The sequence below is a fragment of the Poecilia reticulata genome, linkage group LG23, assembly GCF_000633615.1.
Source record: "Poecilia reticulata strain Guanapo linkage group LG23, Guppy_female_1.0+MT, whole genome shotgun sequence".
Taxonomy (NCBI): domain Eukaryota; kingdom Metazoa; phylum Chordata; class Actinopteri; order Cyprinodontiformes; family Poeciliidae; genus Poecilia; species Poecilia reticulata.
Window position 1 is genome coordinate 127,549 of NC_024353.1, and position 12,588 is coordinate 140,136.

At 40.6% G+C, this 12,588-nt stretch overlaps 1 protein-coding gene across 6 annotated transcripts in view; it reads left to right on the plus strand.

Moving 5' to 3' along the window:
* The first annotated feature begins 1,339 nt into the window (after positions 1-1,339).
* The window catches only part of LOC103459086 (SLIT-ROBO Rho GTPase-activating protein 1-like), a 28,569-nt gene continuing 17,320 nt past the window's right edge, over positions 1,340-12,588 (plus strand). For 3 of the 6 annotated variants that reach the window (XR_001776210.1, XM_017302808.1, XM_017302810.1), the window contains exons 1-4: positions 1,341-1,801; positions 9,489-9,684; positions 10,883-10,937; positions 11,024-11,131. Coding sequence is in view for 5 of the 6 variants with exons in the window: in XM_017302808.1 (XP_017158297.1) it covers positions 1,735-1,801; positions 9,489-9,684; positions 10,883-10,937; positions 11,024-11,131 (426 nt within the window). In the remaining variant the exon portion in view is untranslated. Of the gene's footprint in view, positions 1,802-9,488; positions 9,685-10,882; positions 10,938-11,023; positions 11,132-12,588 lie in introns of all 6 variants that reach the window. The other 3 variants (XM_017302811.1, XM_008400320.2, XM_017302809.1) reach the window with 2 other exon arrangements.

Genomic DNA, 12,588 nt, shown 5'->3' on the forward strand with positions numbered 1-12,588 from the left:
TGACCTCAACGGCCTTCACAAGTGACCTTAACAGCATGATGTTGACCTCAACGGCCTTCACAAGTGACCTTAACAGCATGATGTTGACCTTAACGGCCTTCACAAGTGACCTTAACGGCATGATGTTGACCTTAACGGCCCCATCAGTGACCTTAACCACCCTATTAATGCATGCGACTGCCACCCATGTTCAGGACAGTCCCCTTGTACTTTAGCTCTCGTGTTTATCCGGTTTTCTGTGAATGTTATCGCATCCTGAAGGGCTGAGCAGCGACATCAGCACAATGCAGGTGATATGAATTCAAACTGTCTTGATTCATCAGCTTCCACCACTACAGAGACTTTTAACACATCCTCAGGACTCACGCTCTTTTGCTCTGCCAAATCATCTCAACTAGAACCAAACATTAATTGAATAGGAATTAAAATTTTCCAGATTTTTCCAGACTGAACAGGAATTCGGCTTCAGAAGCTTCCAACCCACCTGCTGCCAGCGGTGATTCTTCACCATCCCAGAGGAGGTCTTCCTCTCTGCAGCGTAACATTTCAACTCATGGCTCATCAATTACAGCAATAATATGAAGCTGTAAAGAAAAACAAATTCTGATTTTTTAATGTTTTGATTTTTTTATCTGTAGATGAGATTTTTGAGTAAAAGTGCATTTTGAATGCAGTTTTGTGGAGATTCACCTTCCAGCAGGATAACTGCTCCAAACATGTTAGAGACGGCTTAGATGCTTGAGTTATAATGGCCTAGTCAAAGTCCAGACCTAAGAATCTGCAGCAAAACTTGAAAACTGATGCTCACCATCAAATCTGCAAAGAAAGAGCAAAGATTTTCAGTGATCCTTCAAACTTTCCCAGAAAGTTATATAAAGTTTATGGTTGGATTAAGTCTTGGAGTTTTTAGATTAATATTTGAATCATTGTTAAAAACAAAACAACAACTAAAAACATTGATAGAGTCTGTCTGGAACCGCATCTCATCGTTATCAAGTGTTTATATCGAGGTGCCGATTTCAGGGTTTGAACTGTTGCAGTACCCACTTTGACCAGCAGGTGGCGATACAGCCCCATTTCCGAGCTGCTGTTGGGATTTCTGTTTGTAATTCACATGTGCCACTGATCTCAGTCTCATTTACGGCAGCCATGTGTGCAAAATGAAGCCGGTTTAAAAGACCACAAATGACCAAACATCTTCTTCATTTAACGTAAAAACATTTTTATTTACAATGATTAAATAAAAATACTAAATAAAGGCGAATTAAATTTAAAATGAATTAAGTGAGAAGGGAAAAAAAGACCCCGAGTGCTCTGTGACTAATTGGCCTCCTCGGCTGTCAGTCACGCCTCTAACCCCGCCCACGCCGCCGACACACCCATCTCCCCACCGGCGTTTTTCATTCATTTCGTTTCCTCTGGTTTTATATCTGCGTGGGTAAAAAAAGGTGACGGCGGGGTTAAGATAGCATCAAAAAGAGTACTGTGCGTGCGCGCGCGCGCCTGTGTGTGCACGTGTCTGTTCTTCCTCTTCCTCCCTCCTCCTCTTCCTCATCAGCGTGGAGGTGCGGGGCCACTACTGGCTGTGCGGCTGCGGCACTGGATGGATGTGAGGAGCATGTGTGCGGGTGAGGGAGCCTCGGGCGGAGCACACGGAGGGAAATAACTTGGATTGTATTTTTTTATTTATACATTTCGGCAGTCCGGTTGATCGGTCACCTCCACCAGGACGAGATGTCAAACTCAAACAAAAGCAAGAAGGACAAAGAAATCCTGGCAGAATATGAGAGCCAAGTGAAAGGTGAGGTCATTTTTTTTTTTTTTTTCATCTTTGTTGCATTTTTTGCAGCTGTGCATGCACCTGGCTGCAGCGGTGGTGCACATGCACGCGTGTAGGGTGTGATTTTGACACCTCACGGTGAGACGTCAGGATTGTGGGTTCATCCTGAGTGCTGCATGGCGCCTCAGGGAAGGAGGAGGAGGAGGAGGATGAAGAGGTGTGTATGTCTGCTGCATGTGTGTGTGTGTGTGTGTGGTTTTCTCCGGGAATCTACCTGCAGACATGCTCAGGTGAAGTCACGCGATGACCTTTACAGCAAAACCTGGCAGCTTAAATCACCTCCACCCATCATCATCATCATCCTCCATCTTCCTCTCCTCTGATTGAGTGATTGGCTTTAATTGGAACCAGATCGAGGGGCCACAGCGCACCGGGGGGAAGCCGCCTCGGTCCAAATGTATGGATCCGCTGCTGTAACTATGTGCTTTCCAAGTCTGCCTCGCTGCTCCGGCTCCTGATTGGTCGGTGCAGAAGGTGGTGTGTAATGTATACACAGGGGGTGGCCGCCGCTCCCTCAGAGGGGAGGTGAGGTGAGGTGGAAAGGTAGAGCGCGGATTATGCACAGTGCTGACAATACATATTGGCGCTTGGAGAGCCACTGAGCATGCTCCCGGCGGCGACACCGCCTCGGCCTGAATGATGGAGATGATGAGAAAATGCAAATGAAGACGAAGAAGTAGATCTAAATGGAGAGTAAAAGAGACGCTGCAGATGCTGTATGTTACGACCACTTGTGCAATAAAACAACCAATATAAAAAGGACAATATTTATTAATACAAAATAAGAGGATGTATATTTGCAAAACAATAAGTATACAAAATAAATGAAAAACTATGGAAAAAGGAAATCAAAAGTTACATGTTACATGTAGTTTCTGCGTTTGGGTGGATAAATGTTGAGCGAATGGGTGAATGTGGCATTTGCTTGGCGTAGATCGAAAACTGGGATTCATTTTTGCTCAAAGGTTATTTTGAGAATTTTTTTTTTAATGTCTGTTTCAAAAGTCAAAAAATTTGCTAGAAAAAAATCAACTCGGTAATCAAACTGATTTGGACCAAAAAAGTGAACTACTGTCTGCCTGCAAACCTCAGTCTGGGTTCGGTTCAATGCACACGTGAACAGCAAGCTGACCGGACGCCGCTCCAAAAGCAGGAAGTGAACTACAGCCCAGGGCATTCTGGGTAAATAAAATCAAATAAAACAAATGCACTAGCCAAGCGCTAGCAGGAGAAATGTCATGTGGTCTTTTAAAATCCTCCAACCGTTAAAATCTGACGCCTCCATTTCTGTTTTCTTTTGTTGAAGAAGCTGCGCTCAGTGTTTTCTTCAGGTTTTTGTGTCGTTTCCTTCAGTGGTTCTTGGTGCAGCGCCCCTACAGGCCAGGAGGGGAACAGGTTGTCAAAGGGTTTGGTTTGAGAAAGAACCGCAGCAGCTGGAGGTGGAACAGATGGTGAAGTTTTGGTCCCAAATTGAACCGAATCTACCGAACTATCAGGTGGGAAAACAGCCGTTGAGCAACCTCCTCGCCTGTGGGGGGCGCTGCACCAGGAACCACTGAAGGAAACGACACAAAAACGTCTTTAGACACTGAGAGCAACTTCCTTCTTCACCAAATGAAAACCAAAGTGAAGTAGCATTAGATCCTAGCAGTTTGAGTATCTATTGACTACAATCCATTTCTTCTTCTGCTTGCGTGTTTGTTTAGGTTGTATCTACCCAGAATGCCATGCGTTATAATCCACTTCCTGCTTTTAGAGTGGCCTCTGAACAGGACCTGAACATCTGATGTTTGTGACTTTAAGCTGAAACCAATTATGCAGGTTATGCAGCAGGACAATGATCCGAAACCAAAACAAGAAAAAAAAACAGCAGCAACAAGTGGGGGAGGGTCAAAGATGCATTAATTAGCTTCATACAGCTGCAGAAATCTCCAATCACTCTTCCATATTATAACAAAGACGTTTTGTAGCTCATTTCTAACCAAAATGGCGACTTGATCAGAAAATTCCTCATTAGATTCACAGGACTTTGGTGGACAACATCAACTGTTGGTTTTAGAAACTAATTGGAGAAACTTCATCAGCAGCCAATTAAAGAGGCTTCCAGGAAGACGGAGATGTCTGAGAGCGAAACAATTACCCCCTCCGCTTTATCAGGATATTACTTGATGTAATCGGACAAAATCAAATCAAATCTTGGAGAAGAATTGGTCTTGAGAAACGAGAGGAGGCAAATTTTGTTTGAGTCGTATTTGTCGTCTTCTCACACCAAATATTCCTCGTTGTTATCCAGTTGTATATAGTTTTCCGTGAAGTTGCTGTAAGATTTATGACATTTGTTTCATTTTTGGACAATTTCTGTACAAGTCAGTTTTTTAAGGAACTGTTTCATAACTGCAGTAAATAACATCATTCTGTCATCGTAAACACAATCAGGAAGACTGAATATAATCTAAACTGAATAAAGTTGAAAATTTGGCTACATTTTATTGTAGGAGCTCAAATTTTACCTCCAATTTTTAAACATTTTTTTTTATTTTATTCAATTGAAAAATACTTAATTTGTTCTAAGAGAAATTAAATGTCGTAACATCTCATCCAGGAGTCGTTGAGGATGGTGATGCTATGGCAGCAAGGTTCTCCAGCAGCAGTCAGTCTTTCAGCGAATCCAAAATGGCCTCTGACCAATGGCGGAGCTCCGCTAATCCACCTCCTGGGCTTTTGCTGAACCTTTTAAAGTCTCGGTCTGGTTAGAAGGGGACACGATCCTTGATCATCATGATGGATGGAAAGTTTGAACTTCCTCCTTTGGGGTCGTAGTTCAGGAATGACTTGACCTTTTGAGCTCCCAGTTGTAGAAATGGATACACTGTTGCCACGGTTACGCGTCATTTCTGTCAGAAAGAAAAAAAGTTAAAAGCAGCTCCACCAATCCAGGTCAGGAACTTTGACGCATATGAGACCGCTCCGAAAGCAGGAAGTGGACTACAGCGCAGGGAATTGTGGGTAAATATAACCAAAACAGATGTGCTAAGCTAGCACTAGCACTAGTGGGAGAAATGACTTGTGGTTTTTTAGCCAAAGACAAAAGTAATCCGACGCCACTGTTTTTGCTACATTTCATGAAAAGGAAGTTGCTCTCAGTGTCTTCAGAGATTCTTGTGTCGTTTCCTTCAGTGGTTCATGGTGCAGCGCCCCCACAGGCCAGGAGGGGAACAGGTTGCTTAAAGTTGGTTTGTGAAAAAAAACCACAGCAACTAAAAATGCAACAAATGTTGCAACTTTGGCCCCAAAACAAACCGAATCTACCGGACTATCAGGTGGGAAAGCAACTTTAAACAGAATTAAACACCAAATAAAAGGGAGATTAAAACAGGAGAAAACCAATTAAACTTTTGCATGAATATAACCCAGACAGCGTCTCTGCCTGGTTTTTATTCTTCGATGTTTCGCCACGCTGCGGCGTCCTGACGGCAGCTCCTCTGATCAAAGAGGCCGCGTCTCGCCGTTCACGGCGTAACGAGGAGGTTTCCAGGAGGAGCGATTTCAGAGATCAAACGGGAAAAGCACAGCGGATTTCCTCTTTTCTCCTCCGACAAGCTGTGATCCAACCGACGAGTTTCACTGATGTAATCTCCTCCTGCTCTGAAACGCTGAACCGAATTTTGGTCCTCTTCACAGGAAACGAGCGTGCTTTTGTTTTAATTTCATTCATGAGGAGCCGATTGAGCTCAGTTCATTCTGATTTTCTTATCTGCAATTCTTTGTAGCTTTTTTGACTATTAGATTCTCGTTTTTTCCTGATGTCACATTTTTCAGCCTGAAGCCAAATCTTGTGGCGTTTTCTGTATTGTTCCCACAGTTTAATAAATATTTTGGAAGCAGCTGCATTCCTGATGCCGGGGTGTTTAATTTGACAAACATGTTTGTCTCTGATGGGAAATTATGTAAAGTGGAGTGAAATTCTCACATCGTTTTGTCGGCGCTCAAGTTTGCATTCGCAGTCTTTGATGTTGGGATTGAAATCCCAGATGAAGAGCAAACTGGGGATTCAGGGAAAATGGAGCTAAAACTGAAATGCATCACAGCTTGTTTGTTTCTGACGGTTACAGGTGAATTTGTTGTATTATAGAGAGCTACGATATCATTTTAGAGAATTTTAATATGAAATCTTTACCAGTTTTTAGTTTTTCACATTTAGGGAAGAATAAAATTCTCTTTTCAGAATGTTTTCATGTTATTTTCTCTTTGTTCCCTGTTGAAAAGTCGTAATTTTGACTTGGTAAATCAGGTTTGCTAGGCAGTAGCAAAAGTTTTTATTAGCATTTTTGATAGTTTGCATCTCCTGTAGCAGTCAGTATTACAGCAAATCTGAAAAGGCCTCTGATCAAAGACTTTTTGTTGTATTACAGTTTGACGAAGAAGCTCATGGTTGTTTGCAGGGAGACCTGAAATATCTTTCAAAATTATGTGAATTTATAAACTAACTTGAGTTAACATTGTTGATAACAAACGTATATTTTATGTTTAAAATTGAAGAAAGACGATTTTTTTTACCTCATTGCTTCATAATAAGTTGATGATTTTTAATCAACCGATTTAACTTTTTCATGATTAATGTAGTTGGTCATAAAAAGCAAACAAATTACAACAAACCAACATTTTGAGTTTATTTTTGAAATAAAACATAAAGATAATGTTTAGATGTTCATAATGAAGATGAATGTTTGGCTTTAAATTTATTCCTCTGTTGCTGCAACAGAGGAATTCAATCAACAATGAACAACTAGTGATATAGCATGTAGCATTACTGCAAATAGCGCCATTTTGAACAGCTTGTGTTTTATAAGCTTAACTCAGAATATTTATTCAAACATTAAAACCAATAAAAACCTAACAGTCGGTTTGGTTGGTGAGGTGTGAATGCTAAGCTAACTCTGGTCTGAGTTCGGTTTAAGTGAACTCTGGTTCAGTTTGAATCCAAATGAGAACGCCAAGTGGACCGGAGACCACCCAAACAAATGCGATAGCCTAGCGTGCTAGCAGGAGAAATGACTTGTGGTCAAAAGAGAAATCCTCCAACAGCTAAAATCTGACGCCTCCATCTTGTTTCCATCTGGTGAAGAAGGAAGTTGCTCTCAGTGTCTTCAGAGGGTTTTGAGTCGTTTCCTTCAGTGGTTCTCGGTGCAGCGCCCCCACAGGCCAGGAGGGGAACAGGCTGGTTTGACTCAGAACCACAGCAGCTGCAGGTGGAACAAATCTTACAACTTTGGTCCAAAACCAAACCGAATCGACCGGACTATTAACACCCTAAGAGTTGAAAAAGCTACAAATAATTACAGATAAGAAAATCAGAATAAAGTGATCTTAATCAGCTCCTCATGAATAAAAGTAAAACTAACCGGGTTAGTTGGCTTCCAAGCTCACAGGCCAAGTGGTGTTTAGCTCCTTTGTTTTCTTTGTCTAGATATTTATAATTAAGAATCCACCAAATGTTTTAAAGAGAAACGTTTTGACCAGACTGATCAGCTGCTTTGAACCTTCGAACAAATAAAACTGCTCTAAGAAATAAAGCCTTCACATTTCCGTCTGCGGTTTCTGGTTTCAGGACGACATCCATTTATGATACGAAACCGTTTCAGCCTCCGACGTCCACAAGGCTGCCGTACGCGAGCGTCACGAGATGGCAGCCATTTTAATTTACTAAGCAAAGAAAGGCGAAATGATGCCAGAATCAATAAAACACTCAGAGTCGCATCCGACAAAAGAGTTTTCATAGACTCGGCAGTTTTCCACAGAGATCTGGAAGCCGTGTGCAAGTCGATGGTGCATTCGCAAGCTCCTCACCTTCCTCATCACATGGTTCACACACTGTGTGTGGTTACCAAGACAACAGGTAGTGGAGTGGATGGGCTCTCTGGGGACTGCTGAGTGTGTGTGTGTGTGTGTGTGTGTGAGAGAGAGAGAGAGTTTGGTGCTCGCTCTCTCCGCTTTGCTGCAGAAAGATCGAGCGCTGAAACACGGCGAAGCAGCGAAGCATGCAGCCAGGCTTTACCACGCTGCCTACAAGTCTGTGTGTGTGTGTGTGTGTGTGTGTGTGTGTGTGTGTGTTTCTCTGCTGCCTTTTCATTTCGGTCACACGATTAAGTCCAAGGTGACTCCTGGGAGAAAAATGGACAGCCTTCATCTGTGAGGATGAGTGTAGGGAGGAAGAGGAAGCCAATTATGCATTTTAACAAGAAGCTTATCAGTTTAAAATAAAATTTCAATTATTAACTATGAGCACTGACTGCAGAAAAATCAGCTTGTAGAATGAAAGCTGCTGAATTATTTCATCCGTTCAGACGAGTAAAGAAACTGAATCTGCTCTAAATTTGTCCTTTGTAGTTTTCAAGTGTTTGTATTAAAATGTCCAGAAATGTCGCTGATGTACGGGAGAAGATTAGAGCCACGGGAAATAACATTAATTCTTAAATATTCTGAGAAAAAAAAAAAAAAGAAAAATCTGAAAATAAGATTATTCTGAGAAAAAAAGTCAGAAATTTTAGAAAAACAAAATCTGAGGAAAAAAATCTGAAAGTTGAGAAAAAAGAAATGAGAAAATGTTCAGAAACCACAGAAGAAGAAATATCAAAGGAAATTTTTTTAGAATAATGAGAAAAAAACGCCAAAATCTGAAAAAAAAAAATCAGAATTGTGAGAAAAATTCTTTTTTTTCAGTGTCTGTCTTCCGATGCATCTTTTAGAAATGCTCCATGGAAAAAAATCTGAATTTGAGTCATTTTCCGTTAAAAAATCATCAAATAAGTGAATCTGAATGCGAAGTTTCTGTGGGACCCGCAGCGTTTCATTCATCTACTCAGAAAAACGCTGGCGGTTTGTTTAACGTTGCGTTAATCAGCTTGTTGACCAAAATACATTATTATTCAAACCCCTCACATTTTTCACCACAACATTAGATTAATAACAAAAACTCAGAAATGGAAGATGAACTTTAGCTTTTTTTTAAACTGTTGCTGCTTTCATATTCTTGGTTTTTAGATTTTCTCTATAAAAGAAAATTGGCTACAGATGGAAAAATTTATTTCCTTTATACTTGTGTTCTTAAACAACTCAAATTATTTTGTATCTGGGGGTTTTGGACCTGAAATGTAATTTCTTTAACGCTGTAACAGTTTTTCATAGGATATTAGACTAGAGGGAACATAAATACTAATTACAATCTGCAGTTTTAAAAATAGAAATAAAAAATAATTGCATGAACTTGAATTGCTGCTGCTGTGTTATTTAAATTGGCTGGTTAATTTTAATTAAATATTGCCTTTGGGTTTTAATTTAAACTGTGTCCATGTGTAAAGAACAGAAATGTGGGGATTAATCTGCATTTTTCAGATTTTTAAGGTTTTATGTGGAATATTTCCAGCAGACAATATGATTTCCTGCAGCTCTGTTGTGTTTATCTCCAGATGATGCTCATCGTTTTGCCCCTGATGGTTTGGTTACTCACAGATCGTTGACAGAATCTCATCCTGATGGGAACCGATCACACTTTTACACCAGCCCATAAATTACAGCAGCGCTAAGAATGGAAATCTGTCTGTTTTTCTGTCACTTACCGCCGTGGGTCGTGTTTCGGGTTGCGCTGCAGATGTGCGGGTCCAGTTGGCGGAGCAGCAGCGCTGCCTGGAGCAGCAGACGGAGATGCGGGTGCAGCTGCTTCAGGACCTGCAGGACTTCTTCAGGAAGAAGGCCGAGATCGAGACGGAGTATTCCAGGAACCTGGAGAAGCTCGCAGAGCGCTTCATGGCCAAAACACGCAGCACAAAAGATCATCAGCAATACAAGTACGCTCAAATCTCTGCTGCGATAGGTTGAAAGGTCACGTCTGAAATTAGCAGGAAATCATTTTGGAAAAGAAAAATAAGTGACGTGCGGATTAAAATTAAATGATGGCGTATTAGGGCAGTAAGGTTCAGCCAGAAAACTTTAGGATTAATCTAAAAAAATTCTAGAAAATACTTGCAAGTTTCTAAGTTTAAATTTGTGACCTTTGAAAGTAAGAGAATTTCCTAGATTTTTCTAGAAAATTTCTACTTTTCTTCTACTTAATTTTAACTTTTAAAACTTAGAAATATCCTTGTTTTTTCTAAAATATATTTTTTTCTACCTCCAAATGTCCTAATACACTGTCGTAAAATTAAGTATTATTCATGTAGTAAATGAGAAAACAATCTAGCAATTTTCGTGTGGTCAGCTGGTATTGTTAGTATTTTAATGCTTTAACTTTTTGTGCTTCCACATTTTATAAGCTGAAAACAGGCCAGACACAAATTTGCTCTAGGCCTCGATTTCAGGACTATTCACTGAGGTGTGGCTGTAAAATCATCAGGCATTCACAAAATAATTAGTCATCTGTTATATTCTGAGATATATTTACATCTTATTTGTCTTCTAAGAGAAAACTAAGCAAATAACATAATGTAATAGTAAAAAGCATAACAGCTAACAGAGCAATAAATTATATCTAAGCGAGTAGCTCCAGCTTGATGTGAAAACAGCAAAAACAAAAAGACAGACATAAACTTATGTTGTTCTACATTTTCTTTTCTTTTCCTAAATTAACCAGAATATTAGTGCAACAAGCTCAGCAGATTAAAACAATGTGTTCACAACAGAAATGCTTAAAACGGAAGTTAGCTAGATGATCACACCAGCTAGCGAGGCTAGCATCAATAGTTGAAACAATTTCAGATTTATCACGACCTGTAGATGTATTCATACAGCATTTACTCAAACTGTGACTATAAACAGAAAACTTTTAAAGCTAATAAGAAGCTATAAAAAAATCTGCTGTCCTCTATGCTAGCATTTGAGCTAGCGATTTGAAGCTAGCATGCTACAAGGCTCCAAAGATGATTTATTTTAGCTTCTCATTGTTCTCTTTTTCTTCTTTCTATATTTTACAATTTGGAACATTCCAAATAAATGTCTGAATATTTATTTTAAAGCCAAATGTATTAAATATTAATATTCTAATTCCAGGAAGGATCAGAATCTGCTTTCTCCGGTTAACTGCTGGTACTTGTTGCTAAACCAGGTGAGCTAACGTGTTTTCCAAAGGAAACTCAGAGACACGGAGAAACGCTCAGTCATTTCAACCATGATTTGTTTTTATTTTTTAAGGTGAGGAGGGAGAGCAAAGACCACGCCACCCTCAGTGACCTCTACCTGAACAACGTCATCAGCCGTCTGACGCACATCAGCGAGGATTCAGCTCGGCTCCTGAAAAGGGTGAGTGCTGTAGGAAAAATAATACATAAAAATATATAAAAAATAACTATTTGAAAAATTTAGAATTTTCTTTAAAAAAAAAAAAATTCAAACCCATCAGAGAAGTGACTGTACGACATTATATTATGGTCATTGAAGAGAGAAAAAAAGGAGTAAATTCATTTCTGGGGTTGAGATGTCAAAGCTTTTGACTTGTCAAGCTCAGAAAATTTCCAAAAGTAAAAAACTTTGGACTTTTGAAACATGAAATTTCCACGTGTATAATAAAAGCCCCGTAATTTCTTACCAGAGTAACTTTATGCTCACAAACATCACCAATGGTGGCCTTGACGATACGGTTTAACTTGTTGTAGACATTTCCAGTGTTTGGGTCGTTTTCAAAGGAGCAAAGGTTTATGGTGGATGAGCAGAAAACCATCCTCTTCAGTTTTATGGGGTTCATATGAAAAAACCCAGAGGCAAACCTGCATTATTATTATTATTATAATATTAATGAAGTATAATGACTAAATCACACAACTTTTATTTCTTCATCAGAGTGGCACAAATGGGCTTCCATAGATTTCCACGGGATCTTTGAGGAAAGTAAAAGCGCTCACTCCATCCTTTGCAGAAAACCATAGATATTTCTATATATTCAAATTGTATTATTTTCTGCTCAGTGGCACAGTTGGTAGAGCTGTTGCCTTGCAGCAAGAAGGTTCTGGGTTCGATTCCCGGTCTTTCTGCATGGAGTCTCCATGTTCTCCCTGTGCATGGTGGGTTTTCTCCGGGTACTCCGGTTTCCTCCCACAGTCCAAAAACATGACTGTCAGGTTAATTGGTCTGTCTAAATTGCCCCTAGGTGTGAGTGTGTGTGTGCATGGTTGTGTGTTTGTGTTGCCCTGCGACAGACTGGCGACCTGTCCAGATGACCCCGCCCCTCGCCCGGCACGCCAGCTGGAGAGGCACCAGCAACCCTCCCGACCTCACTGAGGGACAAGGGTGAAAGAAAATGGATGGATGGAATTATTTTCTGTCTTATGGCTCCATATGACCCAGCACTTTATTTTTTCTAGACTTTTCGGTTTGTTGCATCTACAAACAAAGCATCTGAAGCATGACGTCCTACTGAGTGATTGCTGCACTTCATTACTATAAATATATTTACTTCCTTAAATAATCTGAGAGGGTCTGTAAGCGCCGAGAGCCAGAAGCAGCATCAGATGAAGAAATGGATTTGACCGCACGCAAACAAACGCATTCATAATTGAAGCTGAACTCATGCATTAAACAGCCCAGCAGTTTGGGGAAGCAGTTATGTGGCAGCATCAATATTGCATTATGCTAAACCGTCTTGAATCCCAGGATGGATGAATCCCGTTCCCGGCGGGCGCGGCTTGTCGGCGTCGCCATGGCCACCGGGGCGGCCGGCTCCGCTGGGCGTCTGTCCGCCGAGCGGCGCGGGATGTGATGGA